Genomic DNA, 22233 nt, shown 5'->3' on the forward strand with positions numbered 1-22233 from the left:
TTTTTTTTTTTTTTTGGGGTGGGATGTGATAAAAGCGAAGCAAGAAAAAGAGTGCTGCCCTGGCAGAGACGGTGACAGTGAGAAGGAGGAGAAGGAGAGGAATAAGAGCGTATCATTAGCTGGAAGTTGGCCTCGGACCGCGACTACGATTGACACCTTGCTGGCAAGTGCTGTGCGGTCGAAAAAGGCAATTAAGTGACCACCAACATCCCCCAATGACGTCCGAAAATGTTGCGCCTGAGGGCGCCAAAGCAGCTGTTCTGGTACCGTCGGAGGCCATTCCTGAAGATGCAAAGCAGGTTAAGGGGCTCGAATTTGATCAATATGCCGACCGAGATATTACCGCCGCGGAATTAGTCGAGAATATGGCCACAATGGGCTTCCAGGCCAGTGCTGTTGCTGAGGCAGCTCGTGTCATTAACGACATGGTAACGGCATACTCACGCCACATATAAACTAAGATACATGCTAACAGGTACATAGAGGGTTTGGCGCGACCTAGAAACTGGTGATAAGACCACAATCTTCCTCGGGTACACCTCCAATCTGGTATCCTCCGGTCTCCGGGAAACAATCCGCTATCTGGTTCAACATAAGCATGTCTCCGCAATCGTTACAACTGCCGGTGGTGTAGAAGAGGACTTTATTAAATGTCTTGCTCCCACTTATCTGGGCAGTTTCTCTTCCCCAGGAGCTGGTCTTCGTTCCAAGGGCCTCAATCGTATCGGCAACCTCGTCGTTCCCAACAGCAACTACTGCGCCTTTGAGGACTGGGTAGTTCCTATTCTCGATACTCTCGTTGCCGAACAAGAAGCGTCGAAGTCGACAGAAACACCTATACATTGGACACCAAGCAAAATCATTGCCCGCCTGGGCAAAGAAATCAACGATCCTTCATCTATATACTACTGGGCCTGGAAGAACTCTATTCCCGTCTTCTGCCCTGCCCTGACAGACGGCAGCCTCGGTGACATGATGTATTTCCACACATTCCGCTCCTCTCCTGACCAGCTACGAGTTGATATTGTCGAAGACGTGCGTGCTATCAACACTTTGAGTGTTCGCGCCAAGAGGGCTGGCATGATCATCCTCGGCGGTGGAGTGGTCAAGCACCATATTGCTAATGCATGCCTAATGCGCAATGGTGCTGAGAGTGCAGTGTATATCAACACCGGCCAAGAGTTTGACGGCAGCGATGCAGGAGCTCGACCTGATGAAGCTGTTAGCTGGGGCAAAATCAAAGCTAACGCAGACAGCATAAAGGTCTATGCTGAAGCAACTGTTGTGTTTCCTCTCATCGTGGCTGCTACATTTGCTTCCCAGAAGAAGCAGGCTTAAAATAACCCCGTGAATATTTTCAGAGTCATCAGGTTCAAGGTTCTTCTCAGCACTCCATCTATCCAGCGTGCAAGACGTGTTAGTATCTATTAGCAAAAGGACGTGTGGGAGGCCCATACTCCGAATATGCGCCTGGAGCATCGTCCAGGTTAAGGGATATATATCCATCTAAACCATATTGACGAAACAACTAGACTGACAGTGCTCATGATTTACTAATCTATGAAGCCCGTCTCTTTCCAAAGATATGAAGCTTCCAGTCTGAATATGGTCATTTTTTTGTAGTTGGAATGCTACTCTGCTATGGAAGTTATGTTCCCGATACCAACCCTCTCTTTAAAATCTGACAGCGTCGATCTGTGGTATATCGGTGGAAGGCATACATCCTGCCTCATATGTGGCCCTCATTGGATATTTCACCAGTTTGTTAAATGGGTTCACATTCACGGTGAGAATGTTGAAGTCAGTATAAACGGCCCGGTTGACGTCATGAAGTGCTTATCCTTTACTGACTCGCGAGTTAGCTGAACTACCCACCGGCGATCCGAGCCCCATTTACAGGTCAATAGTCAACTTAGTTGCCTCGCGGCCGATACGCAGGCTTTGACATAGGCGGCGTTTTCATCCATCAAGAAGGGCAGACGACATCGCGAAGCTATTTTCTAAGAAGGCAAGTAGAGAGTCGTGATAATGGCAGGACTCATGTTTATACATACAAGTGATGACTGGTCCCGCAAGTCGCAAATATTGGACCAATTCCATGCATAACTGCCTGATACACTTAATAGATCTATAACAAGCTCCATTCAATATTAGACCAATCTCTGGCATTCGCTGAGGAGACAGTATTGTGCGGTTACAGGGAAATCCCTGCCAACTGGTAGTTCAATGACTGGCTTCGAAACCTAACCAAACTTCCCTACCGCAGTATTCTGTAGCTTGTTAATCGGATATCCTAGTAACTAGAAACAAGGAGTGATATATCGATCTATTTGGTGACAAGTTAACTGCTTGTCTAATCAAAGATCATAGAGACGCCAAGATGCCCCTGGGTGTTATTTGAGAAGCTAACAGGTTGAACGACGACTTATGCAGGTGATCAGGGGCTCAATTAACTAGTTAGCTAGCTGTGTAATTCCACATATTACTGCTGCCTATTTTCATCTTAAGCACCTCCTCTGTCCACTTCAGCTTCGTCGAACAGAATATAGACCACCAGCATGCCCGGTCTCAACTTTACCTACGAGTACTTTTGCGATTTTGTCCCTGTTTTATCCCGGGATTCCTCATCGCCCACCAATACCAGCAACCTCAACCCCCTTATCCATAGAGTCTTGACTCATTACACTGGTTCCACTATCTATGGGGTCGGCGGGCACTCCGTCTTTATATCCATATCCGAAGATCTGGCCCTCAAGGTTTCGTATAGAGCGGGCGGAGAGCATATCCGTCATGAGCAGTCCATCTTCAAGCTCCTACAGGCCGAGCCCTGTCCGTACATAGCTCATTCTTACTTCTCCGCACCAGACATCATCTTTATGGAGCTTGTAAAGAACGGCACACTTTACGACCGCATGGGGCAGAAAGACAAACCACGCCTTATCATAAAGTGGATGCAACAGCTCTGCGAGGCTGCGGTGGCTTTAGAGAACATAGGATACGCCCACGGAGACATCAATCCTCGAAACATCCTATTTGACGACCAGGAAAACGTTCGACTAGTTGATTTCGATCATGCACTCAAGGTCGGGGAGAAAGTAGAAGTGGGTGAAGAGCCGTTGTGCGTCGCTACAGGGCCCACTATGGAATCGCAGGACCTTGTACGGAGCAGTTTGCTTTGGGATCTGTGCTGTGGTACCTGACTCGGGGCAGGGAATTGTATTCCGACATTGATGGGGCAGAGCAAGTCAATAGGCTGAGCCGGTGTACCTTTCCCGAAGTGGACTCCGAAGATCCCATCGATGCGATTATTAGTGACTGCTGGCAGGCGAAGTTTGACTCAATGGCCGCGTTGGAGAAACGGGTTCGTCTAGTCACTTTTGAAAAGAGCATTGAAGAAAAGAAGGGAGTGTGTCAGCATTACTACGATTCTCTCGGATCTGCTTTGGATGATACGGAGTGATCAGCTTAACCGTTAGAATTATCCCCTGTTAAGTTAGTAGATAGCATGCTGTTGATCATTGTTTCATCGTGTGTTTTCCTTTTGATCAGGTCAGAGTCGCATGACATGGCGTTGTTCCAGACCCAGGAACGCTTGTTAACTACCAGCAGATCCATCTATTTGAGTTCGAAGTCAACAGGCAGCCGATATAACTCTACCGAGCCGTGACAAAGACTCGAAGCTAAGCGCCGGGATGGGGGTGTGCACATGGTGGTGGTGGTGGTGGTGCATGGAGGAGCACTGCGCCCACAGAGCAACAATCGGTCATAGCTGTGCCGCCCTCTAGGCAGCAGCATGGCTGCCTGCTGCCAGTCCCTTGCCAGCAAGCCAGAATCATCACTTTTTAACCAGTCATCTGGACTAAACTTCGTATCCTGGACGGATGTTGGGGCGGTGGATCAGGTTCCACCCTGGAGCTCAAGTCACTGGCTTCAAGGGTGCTCTCTTCGGCCAGAACTCGCAGTCATCCAGCCAATGCAAGAAAGAACCCGGCACCGTCACCACGGATTGCTGTAGCCTAGAGAGAATAATAGAGTCAGCGAAGAGTCATGAACGCGGGCTGTGGCTGTAGGGTACCGAACTAAACAAACCAGCTGGGCAGACAGGCAGATCGGGTCGGCAGGAAGAGCCACCGGAGGAGCGTGTCTCCAGCCAGCGATCTCCAGCGTCTCCGCCATCCATGTCTCGCCGGCGCCGTCTGTCCTGGCCGTGTCTTCCTTGTCCCGTCCTGGCACTCCTGGGCCTGTCTGTGGGCGTCTCGCCGGCGCTGCTGGCTGCCTTGCCTTTGCCCTGCCCTGCGGCCGGCGATGCTGGTTGGTCGGCGAGCGCAAGGCGGTTAAACCCTCTTTTGGGGCTAGCGGGCTCCCTGCTCGGCTTAGTCACGAAACCTTCCCGCTAGGCCCGACTAGTTAAACGGTGAGCCCCAGGAAGGCCAGCATCATCGACCTCCGTCACCGTCACCGTCCATCATCCCGTCATCCTCATCCTCTTCCTCGCCCAACAACCAGCTTCCGTCACCCGCAGCTCGCCAGCAACGCCAGCAGCGCCCTCGACGCTTTCTTACTGCTTTTATACGCCTCCGGTCATTTACTATCACTAGGAGACGCTCCGTATCTATTCACTGCTCTCCAGCTAGTCTTGTCTCCACATAACTAGCTGTCAGTCATAGCTGTCTCACCGTCCTCTGCTGCCTCTCATCGGCTAACCACGTCTGTTTTCACAGCCGTCCGTCTAGATACACGCTCTTGCGGCTCTGTTGATGTGTTGTCTGCCTCGTCTTGTATTCATCTGCAAGCCAGAAGAGCCCATCTTACACGCACAGAGTATAGCCTAGCCCCCAGCCTACGCACAGCCATCCTCCCCATTCACGGCACAGCCTTTCAGCTCATAAGAGCCAATGGAGGTTGCCGTGGAAGCTCAACGAGCCTCTCTCAGTCAACCGGCCCCTCCCTATACGTCTTCCTCTCAGACTCATGCCTCAGCCGAGCCAGAGCCGCAGGCTGAGTCCCCAGATCGCCACCAGGACCAGCAGAGTCACGACCAACCGCTACAGAATGGCGTTATGCCTACGGTAGCAGATGTCCCTCCATCCTCTGCTACACACAGCTCTGCTACAGAGACAGAATCCTCGGCCCCTGATCGACCGGCTGTAGAAACTCTTGCACCGGTCTCTTCTGAGACAACCGAGCAGTCAGTCAACACTCAGGTTGTCGAGGTCATCGAAACCCCATCAACGGATGTTCCCGTTGTGAATGGAGAGCCAGACACGATGGAAACTGATACCGCTGTAAATGGCGGTCAGGCTCCAGTGGATGGCCAGATTCAGCCCCAAAACGAAAACACACCGGTCAACGGCACCACCGAACAACAAGATCAGTCACAACCTCGAGAGAATGAGGAACCATCAGAGGACTCCTCGCCTTCTACCGCTTCTGACGGGTCAACAGACTCCAGTGAGTCAACTGAGCGAACGGGAGAAGACTACGACGAGGACGAGAATGATGAGCCGGCTTACTGGGCCGAGTACAAGGAGGATACCTCCGTGGCAGAGGGAGACGAGCTCAAAGAGATCGAAAGCGGGGATGCCGATCACAGTGCTCATGAGTGTAAGCCTCACAGTAAATTGCTTCTCGGCAGCGCAGCCACTTGACTAACCTTCTTCTCGATAGACGATTACATCGAAAAATCATTCTACCATGAACTAGACGATCCCGAGTACAAGCCGATAGAGAAAGCCCGTATAACGTGGAAGATAACCGGAGTCCGGGGTACCAAGGAAAAGCCTAACAGAGCTACCATCATTCGGTCTCCACCGGCCTACATCGGCGGATACTACTGGACCCTAAAGTTCTTCCCTCGTGGAAACAGTGTGGGATCACTCAGCGTTTATCTCGAGTGTTCCCCAACACCACCAGTGCAGGACAAGGTAGTTCTCGAGACTGAATTTAAAGTCCTCAAGGGCCCTCCAGATGCGGTTTTGAGCGACCTGACCCCCGACCAAGAATATAAGCTGGCAGCCACTGTCGCTCCACCCAAGTCCACACAATCCGAAGAATCTTCTAGAAAGAGTCAAGAAAAGGACCAAGAGGAGCTTCCAGAGGCAGACAGCGAGGAAAAGATAGAGGGTGAATCGTCTTCCAAGCCGAGATCGGACTTCCGTATCTCGGCTCAAATCGGAGTCGTTCTCTACAACCCAGAGGAACCACGAACAGGCTGGACTCAATCCTCCTGCCACCAATTCAACTCCCACAACTTCGACTGGGGTTGGACACACTTCCATGGGCCCGGGCCATGGAACACCATCCATCTCCGTCAACATGGCCAGCGTCAGGCCCTTCTCCGCAATGATACTCTATGTTTTGATGCATACATCCGCCTGTTCGACGATCCCACAAAATCTTTGTGGTGGCATTCAAGCGACTCGGAGCCAATTTGGGACTCTTACTCCCTTGTTGGCCTCAGACCTATGGGTGATGTGTCGGTGAACTACTGCCAGCACACAGCAGGCTTAGTGCCATGGCTTCTCCTATCTCCGTTTAGAGAAATGGTCAAGAGTATCGATGTTATGAAGCATATCAACCATATAGCCGCTCGCCCAAAGCCGGTGTGTGAGGCACTGCAGGTTATCGTACATGAGATGACTGCAGAGAACATTGCTTCCGTACGCACCGAAGGAGTACTGAAGGGCCCTAAGGTATCTACTCGAGGCCTCTGGAGATGTAGTTGAATTCTGGGAGCGCCTTAGACGAAGTCTACAGATCGAACTTGCTGGCACTGATGCCATTGAGAAGCTGGCCTCCATCTTTGACAGCCCCAATGATGACTCGAAGATGTCAGACGAGTCATTAAATATGCTTCCTCGTGATTTTAACAGTCGCATTCGTATCACCTCCGAGAATACTGAGAGCATACAGTCCGGTGTCACAGAGTATTTGAAGGCTCGAGAGGGCAAATGGTCACTCCCTCCTGTCCTACAAATTGAACTCTCACGTCAGAAATTCGATAAAAAGGCTCGTCAATGGAAATTCCTTGTCAACCGTGTACACCGTAACGAGGAACTTGATCTCTCTAGCTTTGTTGACTCTGGGGTCCAGGGTAAATACACATTGTTCAGCTTCATTGCTCACAAGGGCCATCGGACATCACGATGGTATTACCCCCTTGTTCGGCCCGCTGGTCAAGGAACCCATTGGCTCGCTTTCAAGGGTGAAGACCCTTACCGAATTGAGTGTCTGACTGCCAAAGCTGCCACAGAAAGTTATGAAGGCCTTGATATTGCAGAGGTTGGCAACGGAGAGCCCGTCAACGCCGAGATCGCAGTCGCATTTATCTACATCCGCAATGATCTGCAGGACCAATACTTGACTCCTAAGCTGGAGTCCTGGACCCCTTCGCCTGCATGGCACCGTTATATGCAGGGCCTCTCTCCTGACAAATCAGCCGTTGAGCCAGAGCAGCAAATCCCAGTTGTCTTCTATGGTATAAACGGTGTGTCGAAAGATACACGGAATCCGGCGGCGGCATATGATGTTATTGACCATCTAACTTCGGAAAAGGACACCATAACAATGACAGTTCCGGTATCAATGAATGTCGGTGAATTGAGAGCCAAGCTTGCGGCCCAACTCTCGACGGATGAAAACCCAGTCGCTAACGAAAGAATACGTATGTGGACTATTGGGGCACCACATGAGGTCCGTTTGTTCAATTTCAGCATGGAGCCCCTAGTTTCTATGGGCTTTCAGCTTTCAAGCCTTGGTTGGAATGCTTTGCGCATATGGGTTCAAATTTTGAATGAGGGTAAGCAATAGCTATAATCGAATGTTGTGTAAGAGATAGTATACTAACTTTGACTCCTTCTCTAGAAGATGTAAAATACTTCTCCATCCCCGAGTTTGTTACTCCACCACCTGTTCCCAATGAAACAGATATGAAGGAGGATTTGCCAGCTCCTCCATCACAACCCCTCGTTGAAAACGAGGAGCAACCTCAGCCAGCTCAAGAGATCCAGCCGTCCAGCCAGGATGAAGATGTCGAAATGAATGATGCTAGCCCTGAGGAAGCACCTACCCAACCTAATCAGAACCGGGATGAACCTGAACATCCTTCAGAACACATCCCTAGTGCACCAGAACTGCCAGAACATGAAATGTCGGATAATGCCCCTGAGCAACCTGGGACTAATGGCATTGAACCCACCTCCGTTCCCGAAGCACAAACCGATGAGCAAGCTGCAAACGAAGCTATCATTGCCTCAATAATAGCACAAGATCTCGCACTCCTAGACCAGTCGCAGGAGATGGACACAAGCGGCAGCTTTACAGAAGCAAACGGAATTTCACCCCCTCCCCCTATGATCGATGAAGAAGCCGCAGATTCCCCAAGAAATGAGGCTGAAGAAAGTAGAGAAGTCCAAGAACATCACTCTGGCTCTGAAGACTCGCAGATGGAAGGTTCTCCGATTGTTGAATCTCAAAACGACGCTCCTGAAGAAACAAATGCTCAAACAAGCCAGGAGGAAGTCCAGAGAGAGGAACCCGTGATTCTTGAGCCTCCGGTCACAAAATCAGACCTTATCCTGCCATGCGACCAAGTGTACTACTTCGTCCAGGAATTCGACGCTGACAAGCAGACTGTGGAAACCGTTGGTGCTTTCTTCGCGAGGTCATCTTGCAATGTTCGCGAGCAGGTCCGAAAGACACTGGGTCTGTCTGAAGATCAGGGATATAACTTCTGGTCCCGCCGTAAGGCCGTGGCTTCGGTTCACAGCGTCTCGTCAAGCCACAAGTTTAGAGATCTGATAAACGACGTTGGATGTATCATTTTTGGAAAAACCATACCCAAGCGCCGGTAAGCAACAAGTATAAGTTATAAACTGAGTAGCAGGTACTAACAAATTATCTAAATAGACAAACTGAACTTGTGGAGGAAGGCTGTTTCCTTACTCCAGACCGTCTCCTGGAATATCTCTGGGCCGTTGATCGCCAACACCCAAATAAATCCTTCACTGGTAAAAAGACAATAGAAGCCGTTCTAAATGGTGAATACTATTCTGGTGACCTCTGCAAAGGTTACTACCACGGCAACGGAACTCACATCTCCGAAACCGGTGACACGTACACCGGTGACTTCGTCCAAGGCCGTCGCCAGGGTACAGGTATGATCGAGCACAGCTCCGGTGACACTTACACCGGCGATTGGTTCGAAGACCAACCACATGGCCAAGGGACGTGGGTCGAACACAAGACCGGCAACAAATACGTTGGCGGCTACCGTAACGGTAAACGCCACGGCAAGGGCGTCAGTTACTGGGAAGTAGCTGACGAGGAGATGAACCTTTGCCAAATCTGCTATACCGAAGAACAGGACTCGCTATTCTATACCTGCGGACACGTGTGTGCCTGCGGAACATGCGCGAGACAAGTCGAAATTTGTCCCGTCTGCCGAGAGAAAGTCATCAGCGTCGTGAAGATTTTCAGATGTTAAGAGATGATATCTATTCGCATATCATATACCATAAACCAAATACACCAATACAACATCCTACCACCCATACATGGACTGAGAATTAAAAACCATCTTCTCCCTTTTCCAACTCACCCCTATATCAACCTCAATTTAAAATCTCTAATCTCTCCCTAGATTAAATGGTCTCTCTACTTGGCGTCCTGTCTTTTACCTGAGCCAATTCCAGCAAGTTTACTCCCTTTTTTCTTTCTTTTTTCTACCTTTAATCATGACTTGAACGCTTAGTGTGGTGTTAGCCTCCACGATTCCCTCCCATTTTTTCTCCCCGAGTTTAGGCTGTGTTGATCTTTTCCCACTATCTTAACCCAAGTGCTGCTTTTACCCGTTCCACTCATCTCTACCCTAACTCTACTATCTTCTTCAAATGTATTCAGACCAAAGTACTCATACCTTCTGGTGCCATGTTGCTTTGCGGCTTCTCCCGGCGTAAATTGTTTATTTAGCCCCTGACGATGACGAAATATTAGTTTGAAATCCTTTCCTTCATTTAACTAGCTATGCTACACCGATACTCATTCGGGCCCGAAATAGAAGTTTATCTTTGCAAAAACCAAAAAGTCCATTCTTGTTTTTATCATTTGCTAGATGAGGTTGCTTGGAAATCTAGAAGTGCTAAAATATCCTGGCCATGGTAGCTGAACTTTGCGCCAATGTTAAGACAAAATGATGGGTAGGTTTGGAGTGCATAAGAAAAATGTCAAGTATATCTGTCCATCAGAGCCTTGAATAAGGGATCCTGCAGAAGCTCAGCCGCAGTTGGACGCTTCTCTGGTTCCAAGCAAAATCCCCGGCGGAACAACGAAGAGGCAACTTCAAGCTCGGCTTGATCAATGTCGGGGCGCAACCGTTTTATCAGGATTTCGAAGGCGCCTTGAGGATTTGGTTTTGTATCCTGATCATACTAATGGTCTTTATATTCCTAGAAAAGACGCCCCTTCCACTCGGCGGGAAGTGGACCAAGGCTTTCAACCATACTGGGAGTGATATCACCTCCGAATGTATTCCTGATAACGGGAAATCCCAAATAGAATTCCGAGAGTGCACACATGTAACTCCACATGTCGCAGGCTGTGCTGGGTGGGAAGCCATGAAGCCGTTCTGAGAGCAATATCTCATGGGTGGCCGGCCTTCTCGCTCGCCGGTTACTTGTTCACTGACATTCACGGCGAGGCTATAGTCTCCGAGTTAAAATGTGTCTTGCTGTAATTCCACCGGAACCTTTAATGGTATAACTTGCTGGGCTGGTTTCCATATCTCGAAGGGTAGCTTAAGAGGGCGACCAAGTAGTTCATATTTGTACTTCTTCGTATGATTTTCAACGGAGCAATGCCTTGGAAGCAGTTGTAACCTGTCACATCTGTAGATAGATAATGTTAGTAATGCCGTTTGAGTGTTTGCTCTGGGGAGAGAGAGGTGTCATACCCCGATGTACAATCCCAGCCCTATGTAGATGATTAAGAGCCTCAAACATTTGCCTAGCAGCTAACATCCGTGAGGCCATTGATAGTTTTTCGAGCTTAGGAAAGGTGAGACATTCGCCGACCCAGGGAAATACCAGAACTTGGTGGCGATTGGACGCTTCGACTTGGAGCGAAAAGGCCCTCAGGTAGGTGAGAACATGGGAAGTGTCCTTGACACGTCGAATGATCTCTTCGGGTATCTGAGCTTCATATTTGCCTTTCTCACTCGAGTCGGTGACTTTAAGAGCCACGACCGTTTTCTTTTCAAGATCGTAAGCTAGCCAAACGGTAGAGAAGCCGCCGTGTCCGAGTTTATGGTCGATGCGGTATCTGTCACTGAGGATTTCTCCTATGCATATTGGATAGAAGGCTCTTGACGCCTCGCTGTTATATCTAGAACTGTCCTCGCAGTAGTATTCGATATCACCCTCTTCTTCCTCCGTAGTCACAAAGTCGCCCAAGTCAGAGTCACCATCATCCGGGACGTCACCGCTTCGCGGGGGTATCTTCATGTCCTGTGGCGCCATTTGTATGGAAGTCTGAGGACTCACCGTAACTCTTCTTGTCGGGTGTAGAATAGAAAGGGTCTGCAAATTCTGTTTGTAAAGTTGCAGTTTTGGAAGAGTTTGAAGGTGATAGACAAGGATAGTTTTAAGGCAGACTGCGTCTCCCCTGCCATGCATGCACCTCGAACGCAACCGTCGACCATTTATTTATTGTTGCAAGGTTGTGAGTGTGACTGACAAACACGGCGTCAACTGGATTCACAAGCGGGGAAATGTATAAAAAGCCCGATAGTCAATTTCAGTCCCCAAATCCAACAGTTAAGACGTGGATTATGGAGGCCGAAGTGGAAGATTAACGAGCTAATAAGCTATTGGGCAGAGGCTGGGGAGAAGGAACTTCTGCAATTCTGCTAGACAGGCAGGCCAGCATTGTTAGTTGCGACAAACAAGATATCTAACCAATCTGATGATATTCTAAACACCGATGCTTGAGAATAGATCCATCTATCGAAGGCATTTATAACAGAAGTAAGTTAAAACTATGTTATCCCTTGTGAGAGATTTCGAATTAGAGGTGATGGAGTCCTTAGAGGTCCATGGATAGATCACAAACTAGCAGACGAGTCCATCTCCTTCGAGGTAAGATCCTTTCGTCTTGTAGCTTGTGTAGTTAAGATATGGAATAAGGAGATATTATCTCCTGAAAGTTTGATCTCAATTGGGCAGGTATCGATAAATTTAATAGAAGATAAAATGTTGTTTAGGTGTAAGGTCAACCCAATTTTTAAAACAGAAGTGTAATGTAATGTTAAGATCTGGCTGGCCGATGGATCTCCTTGGGTACAAGCTCAGTTATGACCTCCTCCAGGCGTTCACCAATGGTATAGTGTGTGTCCTCCCACTCCTGGAGCTCCGAGTGAGGCAGCTTTTCAGCCATATATCTGGTCAACCGAATATGCGAGTTTGCGTCCTGTGTGCCATGCCATATCCGGATCTTGTCGTACGTAACATCTTCAAAGCGAAACCCCCAGTCCTGGGAGAGGAGTTGTGCCTCATGCACAAATCCACGAGATCCCTGCGCAAACCCCTCAAAGGCAATACGCAAGAGAGTCTCTCTCCCTTCCTGCGTGGGCGTCTTGTCGTCTTCCTTTTTCGTGCTCTCGATCCAATTATCGAGCCAGCGTGTGACGTAGCTTGTACCAGACACCCATCGTAAAGTACTAACGAGCATGTTTGTCATCCCGGTAAATGCCCAGGGAACGTTATTAGCTGCCACGCCCATCATTCTGGACACAAGAGGTACGTCCTGGGTGCCAGCTATCCATGGACCAGCCCCTGCAAGAACACCAACGGCAGAAAGGGACTCGTGAGGCAAGGCATGGGCACAGGCTACGGCATAGGGTCCTCCGCCCGAACCACCCAGAATGGCGAAGCGGGATATCTTAAGGTGGCGAGTGAGGTCCTGGATATCGTTTGGCCAGTCTATGATGCGACGATGTGGTTGGAAAGTAGATATCCCAAAGCCAGGGCGGTCCGGTGAGATGATTCGAATTCCATGGCGTTTGGCGATTGAGTCTGCCAGAAAGGCTTCCAGCCGCGAAGAGGGCCATCCGTGGAAATAGAGCAGAGGATAGCCTGATGAGCAGCCGTATTCAGTATACCCTAGCGCCCGGCCATCACGAAGAGAGACTGTTTTATCCGGGAATGATGACAGACTGGGGGGTATAGATGTAGGCGTTGCGGTTGACAGTGAGAAGGGCAGTCTTGGAAAAGGGGCTTTCATCTTCGAGTAAACAGAGGAATATATATATTTATTGAGGATGAGAATGGGAATGAGGATGAAGATGTTCTGGGGAAGCAGGAAGAATTTACCCGTCCATGACGGCTGTTTATATATCCCATCTTCCTGTCTTCTCTGGCCTGGTGACTGGCTGCGGTCGTCGGGACTGGCCTGATATCAGGTCCTGCGCTTAAAATTATGAGCCGCCGTATACATCCCAAAACGGACCGCGCCTCGCTCTGATTGGCCAGACAGACCCTCTCGCCAGCGCCGCTAAGCGAGCTCCCGCAGGGCTTGGCAGAACTTGCAGGATCGGGCGTCGATGGGAGTTTGCAGGAGATGACGCTGGACGAAGAAAAGCCGGATGGGATATTGATGTTGACTGGGAGGGATGAGCTACTCTGGGATACAGAGTAGACACTGTCTTATGATTAAGAAACTCTGGAGCAGCTGTGATGTTGGAGGTGGCTAGGGGGCCTCTTCACAGCCCAACGGCCAGCCCAACAGCCGACATCAACATCAACACCGCCCACAGAGTACCCCCTACAGACAAAACAAAGGGATGAGATGATCGAATTTCTCGTCTCTTCTTCGTTTTTCGTACAGAGTATCCGTACGCTGTACTACGTACTCTTTCATTCATCTTATGTATGCCGAGGAGAATTGGCGAGCTGACATCTACGATGACTTCAAGCTTTTCATTTCTTCTTCGTGTGCAACATCAGCCTCTGGGTTAACAACTATCGATACAAACCAGGACTTTGGCCTCCTCTGTCAAGTCACAGCAAGCCTCGATATTCCTTGATCGGTGTGCATCCTGCAGTCCAACACCAAGCCGGGCTGATTGAAAATACACAGGAAAAAGAGAGCCTCTGGTGCTAAATCTTCACATGAGCCGAGGGCAGAGACCACAAGTTCTGTCTAGCGTCGAATGAAGCAGAAGATGCACAGGGGTTCGATGGCTTCAACAGCCACTTAATACGAACTTCCCACATGCAGGAGATGAAAAGGTCGTACGGAGATGGTCGACTATTCGGGCATTAAGTTCGCCATCGCTGCTAGTAGACGGCACAAAATACAGATTTTCCCTTCCCCAGGTTTGCTGGTTTGCGGGGGACCGGCGGAGCAGAGGAAGCCGGGGATTGATGGAGTCTATAAAAGGGAGTTCCTTGGACTGCTGGCGATACCAGACCACATATACCCACCGCTGTCAATCTTCAAGTCACAGCCTATATCTCATCCTCCACAAGATATAACGAAGCCACAAAACACAAGATGAAGCTCTCATCCATCTTCTCGGCCGTTGTCGCCGCCCTTGCTACCACCGTTGTCGCCTCTCCCATTGCAAAGCGTGACGGAGCTGCTGTCGTCAACTCTGTCAATACCATCTCCCAGCAGATCACCGACCTCGACAATGTCGTCAAGTCCTACACCGGCGGCTTCATCACCCCTATCAAGATCCAGGTCAAGACTAGCAAGTTGACCTCGGGCCTCAAGGATGCCATCAAGACCGTCCAGGAGTCCGCAAAGTTCAACGACCAGGAGTCCCAGGCCGTAGCTACCGCATTCGTCCAGCTCAAGCCAAAGATCGATGCTGTGCTCGCCTCCCTCGTTAGCAAGCAACCAATCTTCAAGAAAGGCATCCTCGGCGTCCCACTCGACTGGCTGGTGAGAATCAACCTCCAGCAGCAAAAGGACCTTTCGGCCAAGCTGGGAGACGAGACTGTGCTCAAGCTGAACGAGCAGTTTGCCAAGTTAGCTCCCTTGATCAATAATGCCATTGCCGAGGCTTTTGCTAAGGCGATTGCTGCTTTCTCTTGAGTAATAGGAGTAGGGTGGATGATCGATGTACAGGATGAAATGAGACCGTCATGTCATGCCAATGCATAATGTATATACCAAACTCTTCCCTTGTATCGAGGGCCGTCATGATAAGAATGACAGATATATAATGGCATTTGTCTATATCAGCCAACTGAGGTCCTGTTGCAGTAGAGAAATAACCTTCTGCATGGAACAACGGATGGCCCAGCACTGGGGCTCCGAGAACCACGTAGTCCATCAAACAATCAGCTTGATCGTCTTGAGAGCCTGGTCTGTGCATCTATATGTGAGGCAGTTAATAGACGGGATTGATATGTAGGTCAATACAGCGACTAATACTGCCTGCTATTACTTTCGTTAACATCATCACCGCCGTACAGGACTTCACATACCCCGCCAATGGGTATGTCCATCACTGCATCAGTCCCCTCATTCCACACCTGATCCCACGGTATTCTCTTCTGCGAGCCCATGATCTGTGCCGTCGCCGCGTCAGGGTTCATCTTCGCTGAACCTCCCGGTCGACGCCGTCCTTTGCTATCTATCACAGCAATGTTCGCCGCGTCATCAATTAGATTCTCAATGCTGTTCATTGGTAGCGTTAGGTAACCCGTGTTATATGCTGCTAGGGCAACGTATATGTAGATAATCGTCATCACCAGGAAAGACGGTATTGCTAGAGACCACCATCGGTTGGGGTAGTAATGTATACCCAGATTATGTAGAAATGGAGATGGTAAAAAGGACCATAGCAAATACATTACTATATCATATCTCATTAGGAATTTTTCTCTCATTAGTTGGCAAGAAGCTCTCGACTTACAGAATGCAAGGGACGATGCCAGATACAGGACGAAGCCATAGTACTCATACGTAGGCACTTTTGGGCTCGCTCGAGGCACGGTCGTCGCATTGCGCGCAGACTTGGCCACCGCGGCTTCGGTATCATTGGGTGTTTCGACATCAGAGCTATCAGGTGTCGTAGGACGTGATGTCGTTGCCGAGAAGGACGGGCGAAGAAGAGAAGTCAACGACGGCGAAGGAGGGAGCGGAGTAGGCGGTCGGTTATAAAACGGCGGCGCAAATGCATGAGGTAGAGATACCGTAGATCGTATGTACGGCCGGTCAATGGCGAAGTTCTCTTCTTCCTGGGAGCTTTCTTCTCCCTCGCCTTCATCTTCTCCTTCGTCTTCGTCCTCCGACCCAGACGCCTGCGGTGAATATTGAGAGAGAAATTCTGCTTCTTCCGTGCCCCTGACTTCATCATCACCTTCTCCATTGATCACCGCATCATCCTTATCAATAGCATCTCCTCGCTCTTCATCGTCTCCTTCTGGCCGAGACTCTTCCTCCTCGATATAGTTGAGAGATTCGAGATCAGGGCTGAGTGGAGGGAACGGCTGGCTGGACTCGACCGACCGCACGCTCTTTGGGCTCAGGGGACACTCATCGGCGCTCCCATTCATCGCAACTGGCATCAGATGGTCTGAACTCCGTCGCTTTCAGCTTCTGCTTCGTCTGCTTCGGCGTCTTGATCTTTTTTGCTTCTCCAGATTCAAATGACGTTACATCATGGGAGGCTCAAGTCATGCGTTTACATTACAGTACAGAAATTAAAGAGACAAAAGTATAGATAACCAGGTACATACGGTAATATTACATCTCCAGCGGTTAGTCATATATTGAGCCTCTATCAATTTTCGCGACGTTTGATGAACTTCGACAAGGGCAACCTGCTTTTTGATATCACCTTTATTAAATATAGAACTGGCTTCTCAGATGCTGTAAAGGTATTAGCGAGATGGAACCATCACAGCCTACAACGCCGAGTAAAACTGCCGGTACTCCTGACCCAAAACCACTTACTCCAGAGCAAATCCAGCGTATAGTAGGCATGACCTTTGATCCGGTTATAACATGAAAGACAAGGAATCAAGCAGCTAAAGGCAATTTTCAGGAATTAAACCGCTTGAAAGCAAAAGCTCTTCGTGAACAACGAGAGGCCGAAGCACGAAACCGCGGCACGGGTGGTTCTATTGTAGCTGGGCGGAAGAGGCCCATATCTTCCGTACTCTCGCCATCCAAAACGCCAGCCAACCTTCGAGATGGACGAAATAACCCATCCACGACAGGTGAACGGCCGCTGGATACTATACGGCCTGTACGGGCGTTCGCCAAATATGTAGAGTATGACTTTAGCAAGATGACAGATACCAAGGGTGGATTCTTGACTGCCGAAGATGACCCTCACAACAAGGCTCTATACTCCAAGGATCATGATGGAAAGCCGGCTCATATGACCCAACGAGACTGGGAGCGGTATCAGCAACTACAGGCTGCTCGGAAAGATCCCCATGGGCCCTTTGCTCCAGGGGCTACAGTACAGGACTCTGGAAAGCAGAAGAAGTGTCGGGAATGCGGTACCGTGGACATCGACTGGAAATGGGACGAGGTTTTCAAGTGTTCTATTTGCAGTGTTTGCAAGGAGAAATTTCCCGAGAAGTACAGCTTACTCACAAAGACAGAAGCAAAGGAAGACTATCTCCTCACTGACCGTGAGTTCAAGGCCCAACCTACCTGCTTTTAATCTAGCTAACATTTACGCGCAGCTGAACTCAAAGATGAAGAACTGCTCCCTCACCTAGAGCGGCCGAACCCGCATAAGTCAACATGGAATAACATGATGCTCTTCCTCCGGTTCCAGGTAGAAGAGTACGCCTTCTCGGCGAAAAAATGGGGGTCCCCCGAAGGCCTTGATGCCGAGTTCGAACGGCGGGAAGCCGACAAAAAGAAACGAAAAGAAGCACAGTTCAGGACAAAGCTGAAAGAACTGAAGAAACGCACCCAGTTCGAGGCGCATCGCAGGAACCGGGAGGGCGGCGGCGGTTCGTTTGGCGATACCCTTGGTGGCCGCCAGAGGCACGTCCATCAATGGGGGAGGCCAGTAGACAACGCCGAGACGGGCATGAGCGTCAAGACCTGCGTCGACTGCGGCATGGAGGTAGAAGAGATAGTATTCTAATATGTACCTTGCCTTTTCTCCCCGCGATCTTGTTCCTCTCTGGCTTCAAGCGGTTGTCACTATGTTATTGTTTGTATATAATTGGCGGGATTATTCATAGCATCCCAGGAATGCCAGAGCGCGGCTTGGCAGGCTAAAAAGTGAGCTTCGAACAACAAGCAGCGATCCTTTTTTTTTATTTTTATTCAACACTTCGGCATCGAACAGCAAACCGGTGGCGACAACGCCGCACATTCACCTCGTCTGGACGTTGTTATACTTGCATCTCACCTCTGAGGACTTGTCGCAGGCGGTTGGTTTATTCTTAGCCAGCACTTGACCTCCTTTTTTTCCGCCAGCCGAAACGCCGTTGACGGCTTACCCTGCCAAGCGTGTCCTCGCAATAGTAATAGACCTGTCTTCCCTTGACTCTGGCTGGTCTGCCGATATATTTTAGTCCGTTCGTCCTGGTATTTTGATGGCCTGGCAGCCACAGTCTGCCATGGCCGGAAATGGTGGAATGGGTGGTGGGAGTATGGATGTGAGTAACGGTGGAGGCCAGCCTCAGGGCACGGAATATACGTTACAGGGTCAGTTTTGCATGTCTGCTGGAAGACAACGCCTCATTTCTTGGGGGTTGATAGCTCTATAGAGAGTTGAGCTTCGATTTATGCTAACAGTGATTCGGTTTATAGGTGTGATGCGCTTCCTACAGACCGAGTGGCATCGACATGAGCGTGACCGAAACGCCTGGGAAATCGAGCGCGCAGAAATGAAGTCGAGGATTGGGAGACTAGAAGGTGATGCCCGGACGAGTAAAAGGATGCATGAGTCCCTGGGGAAACATGTCCGAATCCTGGAGGTCGCGTTGAAGAAAGAGAGGGAGAAATCGAGCAAGCTGGCTGCAGGGGAGAAGATCGAACCCAGTGTCGACCCCAAAGAAGTTGCTAAGAAGAGTCTCAAGGCTCTGGAAAAGAGTATAAAACTTGATCCTTCCACGTTCGCTGTTTGATTGCTTTTCTAATGCGCGTTTACATATAGAACAACCGAAACCATCCTCCGGTCTTGATAATTACGCCGACGATGAGGAATCCAACAGCCCTGACGCCCAACACGAAAACGAACGGGACAAATCTAGGCTCTACCTTGGGAAATGCACGCAAGAAGTTGCTTACCATGTCATCCCCGGATCTCATCCACCCCCGGAAATAAACGAACAGGACCTGTTGAATCATGACTACCAACAACATCATATGCAACGGCAACCATTGGACAGTGGTTATATTCAGGAGCACCAACGGCAGCAGCAACAATCTGTGCCACAGCAAAAGCAACAATTAGTCCCAGCACAGCCTCAATTGAATCATGTGAGCATGGTTCGAGAACCAGAAGGCTCCCAAATGATGATGCCAACGTATAACGAAAACGGTGCCCAGGGTTCGGCTCAACGGGAGTTCCTTGATAGGAGGCCCCAGGAGCCGCAACGAGCAAACGAAACCACGCAGGAAGAGCGCAACTCCAACTATGAATTCCCTCCCAAGACCGAAGAACCCTCACAAACTGAGAGCAAGTCTCCAGAAGCATTTTCAGGAAAGGAAGATTTTGGGAAGCCACCAACAACTAATGATATCATCGTTGATGAAGCCGATGGTTGGAATTTCGATGAAGCGCCCTCGACCGAGCCCACCCCGGCTCCTGTTACTCGCCGCCCCGACACAGATGCTTTCCCCAGTGCAAATTTCATTCCTCCAAAGTCTCCCACCCGTGGACGTGGATCCAGGAGAAAAAGTTCTGGAGGGAGAAGACGAAGTGATGGCAACCCTGACGTCCGTGAGCTTTCTGGATCTGCTGGTCCAAAGGCAGATACAACTAACTTCAAAGTACGGTTTGCTTTACGCGGACACTTGGATGTAGTTCGATCCGTGATATTTACCGGCGGTGGAAGTCCCTCCGAGCCTGAAATCTGCACCTGTGGTGACGATGGAACTGTCAAGCGATGGATAATACCCGCAACATACGGCGTCTTCGGCTCCAATGTTGCGGCTCCAGGGTCAGATCTTGATGTTACGAGCTACTTTACTCACCGTGGGCACAACGGCTCTGTCGCTACACTTGCTGCCTGTCCGCCATCTCAAAACTTCTCCAGCGGTGGTCGTGCTACTGGCGATGGCTGGGTGTTCTCTGGTGGACAAGATGGGTGTGTTAAGGTCTGGGAGCGAGGCAGAGTCGACCCCAAGGCTACCTTAGATGGCCATAAAGATGCCGTCTGGACTGTTTGCGTTCTTCCAGGCACGTCAAAGTCAGTATTCGGTGATCAGTGCAACGCCAATGGTGGCCCTGACCGTGTGCTTCTTGCTTCTGGAGCTGCCGATGGCAGGATATTGATATGGGCTATAAGCGCGCCGCCCCAACTCTCTTCACCCCAGACTAGCTCTAGAAGAAGCGCTGGTGGGAGCAGGCGTGCTAACTCCATTTCCTCAGGCTCCAATTTCCCTACTTCTCCTCAACCCAGCACTGCCAGTTCGACTGCATTCAACTACACACTGGTCCATCAGATTGTGAGAAACGATATTGCCCCTACCTGTATCAGCCCATTGTCATTGGCGGGAGTCAACTTTGTTGTTTCCTACGCAGATGCTTCTATTCTAGTCTATGATACCCGGACGGGAGAGGAGATTGTGGGTATGGCAAGCCTTGAGACGTATGACGGCACTCGAGCCACTGGTGTCAATGCCGTTGTTGCTAGCACCATTGGTTTCGACGGTACAGCTAGCCTGGACCCTAACCGAGCCATTTCGGAAGAAGAGTCTGTTGTCCATGGCGCTACGGGCACAAGCGGTGGTGTCGAAGGTGTTGTCATCAGTGGTTACGAAGACCGTTATATCAGATTTTTCGACGCTAACAGCGGTAAGATAATAATTTCCCCTAATTTCCTCATTTACATAACATTTCTTCTAATTTGAATAGGTCAATGCACATACACAATGTTAGCGCATCCAGCAGCAATCTCCTCTCTTTCGCGGTCGCCAGATGGACGAGAGCTTGTCTCTGCTGGTCATGACGCAAGTTTACGATTTTGGTCCCTAGAAAAACGAAGTTGCACGCAAGAAATCACGAGCCATAGACTAATGCGAGGCGAGGGTGTCTGTTCGGTCGTCTGGAGTCAAGACGGAAGATGGGTTGCTAGCGGTGGCGGTGACGGCGTCGTCAAGGTATTTTCAAGATAAATATCAACATCACCGCCGCGACGTGAAGATTACTCCGAACGAAAAAGGCCCCCGCCCACCATGATATACATTTGTCTTTCATCTACCCTCTATCCCTATAATGAGACTTCTGAATTCCTTTGAGTGGGCATATTCGACTTGGGTTTCTCCTTTGCAAACCTGCGAAGGTAGTCTTCTTGTTCTGATGATACCCCTTCATTTGCTCACAATCCTTCTTTACACTATTATTATTATAAGATATGGGCGTTTGTATTCATCCATGCGCTGAATCTCTTCTTGAGCCATGTTTATCCCACGGCTTGGAGGATACGATTTGTCGCCTCCCTTTTCTCCTTTAAGATACGTACTTAATGCTTTTCCTTTCCATTTTTTTTTTTTTTCTTTTTGACTTTTTCTTCATTTCCCTCCCCATAACACATCACTTCTAACGCTTTTCCTTTCTCTTCTCTGCTGTGATGTATACTATCAAACCCCTAAGTTTCAACCCAATGTCTTCTTGATGCATCAATTTAGTTCGCTGACGAATATATACAATTTACGATTTCTTGGTATAGACATTCTATTGTATATAATTAGGAAAAGCAATGCTCCCATTATCCTATACCATCACTAAACTGCTGACAATAGGTCTACTTCAAGTAGTCCTTCAACCCAGCTTTGAAAATAGAGATCATAGCCGGGGCATGATCTGGGTTCGGTATCTTGTCTTGTATAAAATTCGTCATATCCTCCCAGAAATTGTCGGCATCATACAAGTTCGCGAACTCAGAACGCAAGGATTGATCACCCTGCGGTAACTCTCCTACTTCCTTTGGATCAAGGTCCTTCATTTCTGTATCCTCCTGTGTGCCCAATTCAACAGGAGGTTTGCGACCTTTGCTGTGCAGCAGCAGCCTTCAACTCTTCCTC

General features: G+C 49.5%; 10 protein-coding genes across 11 annotated transcripts in view; 7 read left to right on the top strand and 3 right to left on the bottom strand.

The window, feature by feature from the left end:
* Window positions 1–215: 215 nt before the first annotated feature.
* TERG_04425 (deoxyhypusine synthase) lies at window positions 216–1338 on the top strand (the record flags this gene model as incomplete). Its single annotated transcript, XM_003235322.1, has 2 exons — window positions 216–428; window positions 484–1338. 2 exons carry the CDS (start codon window positions 216–218, stop codon window positions 1336–1338), a joined length of 1068 nt encoding a protein of 355 aa, XP_003235370.1.
* A 1220-nt stretch (window positions 1339–2558) lies between these two features.
* On the top strand, window positions 2559–3200 carry TERG_04427 (serine/threonine protein kinase; the record flags this gene model as incomplete). Its single annotated transcript, XM_003235324.2, has 1 exon — window positions 2559–3200. The coding sequence occupies one exon, from the start codon at window positions 2559–2561 to the stop codon at window positions 3198–3200; it is 642 nt and encodes a 213-aa protein (XP_003235372.2).
* A 1710-nt stretch (window positions 3201–4910) lies between these two features.
* On the top strand, window positions 4911–10265 carry TERG_04429 (uncharacterized protein). Of its 2 annotated transcripts, XM_047748251.1 has the most exons (4): window positions 4911–5604; window positions 5668–7798; window positions 7864–8848; window positions 8908–10265. In XM_047748251.1, exons 2-4 carry the CDS (start codon window positions 6829–6831, stop codon window positions 9482–9484), a joined length of 2532 nt encoding a protein of 843 aa, XP_047604228.1. In that variant the 5' UTR covers window positions 4911–5604; window positions 5668–6828; the 3' UTR covers window positions 9485–10265. The 2 variants fall into 2 exon arrangements, with proteins under 2 accessions (XP_047604228.1, XP_047606283.1); XM_047749783.1 differs by having other exon boundaries at window positions 7864–10265.
* TERG_04430 (serine/threonine protein kinase) lies at window positions 10224–11513 on the bottom strand (the record flags this gene model as incomplete). The annotated part of the gene is made up of 4 exons (XM_047748252.1): window positions 10224–10396; window positions 10429–10697; window positions 10760–10883; window positions 10949–11513. The coding sequence occupies 4 exons, from the start codon at window positions 11511–11513 to the stop codon at window positions 10224–10226; spliced, it is 1131 nt and encodes a 376-aa protein (XP_047604229.1).
* A 784-nt stretch (window positions 11514–12297) lies between these two features.
* Window positions 12298–12708, top strand: TERG_12147 (uncharacterized protein; the record flags this gene model as incomplete). The annotated part of the gene is made up of 1 exon (XM_047751149.1): window positions 12298–12708. One exon carries the CDS (start codon window positions 12298–12300, stop codon window positions 12706–12708), a length of 411 nt encoding a protein of 136 aa, XP_047606284.1.
* A 1839-nt stretch (window positions 12709–14547) lies between these two features.
* On the top strand, window positions 14548–15093 carry TERG_04432 (uncharacterized protein; the record flags this gene model as incomplete). The annotated part of the gene is made up of 1 exon (XM_003235329.1): window positions 14548–15093. The coding sequence occupies one exon, from the start codon at window positions 14548–14550 to the stop codon at window positions 15091–15093; it is 546 nt and encodes a 181-aa protein (XP_003235377.1).
* A 335-nt stretch (window positions 15094–15428) lies between these two features.
* TERG_04433 (uncharacterized protein) lies at window positions 15429–16562 on the bottom strand (the record flags this gene model as incomplete). Its single annotated transcript, XM_003235330.2, has 2 exons — window positions 15429–15859; window positions 15920–16562. The coding sequence occupies 2 exons, from the start codon at window positions 16560–16562 to the stop codon at window positions 15429–15431; spliced, it is 1074 nt and encodes a 357-aa protein (XP_003235378.2).
* An 88-nt stretch (window positions 16563–16650) lies between these two features.
* Window positions 16651–18310, top strand: TERG_04434 (DNA repair protein). The gene is made up of 2 exons (XM_047748253.1): window positions 16651–17651; window positions 17706–18310. The coding sequence occupies exons 1-2, from the start codon at window positions 17300–17302 to the stop codon at window positions 18116–18118; spliced, it is 765 nt and encodes a 254-aa protein (XP_047604230.1). The 5' UTR covers window positions 16651–17299; the 3' UTR covers window positions 18119–18310.
* A 631-nt stretch (window positions 18311–18941) lies between these two features.
* Window positions 18942–21704, top strand: TERG_04435 (uncharacterized protein). Its single transcript, XM_047748254.1, has 2 exons — window positions 18942–21004; window positions 21065–21704. Exons 1-2 carry the CDS (start codon window positions 19351–19353, stop codon window positions 21322–21324), a joined length of 1914 nt encoding a protein of 637 aa, XP_047604231.1. The 5' UTR covers window positions 18942–19350; the 3' UTR covers window positions 21325–21704.
* A 249-nt stretch (window positions 21705–21953) lies between these two features.
* TERG_04436 (uncharacterized protein) overlaps window positions 21954–22233 on the bottom strand; it is a gene marked incomplete at both ends in the record, with an annotated part of 853 nt that continues 573 nt past the window's right edge. Inside the window, one exon of the mRNA XM_003235333.1 lies at window positions 21954–22166. Coding sequence (XP_003235381.1) covers window positions 21954–22166 — 213 coding nt within the window. The remainder of the gene's footprint in view (window positions 22167–22233) is intronic.

This window comes from Trichophyton rubrum (assembly GCF_000151425.1).
Source record: "Trichophyton rubrum CBS 118892 genomic scaffold supercont2.4, whole genome shotgun sequence".
Lineage (NCBI taxonomy): Eukaryota > Fungi > Ascomycota > Eurotiomycetes > Onygenales > Arthrodermataceae > Trichophyton > Trichophyton rubrum.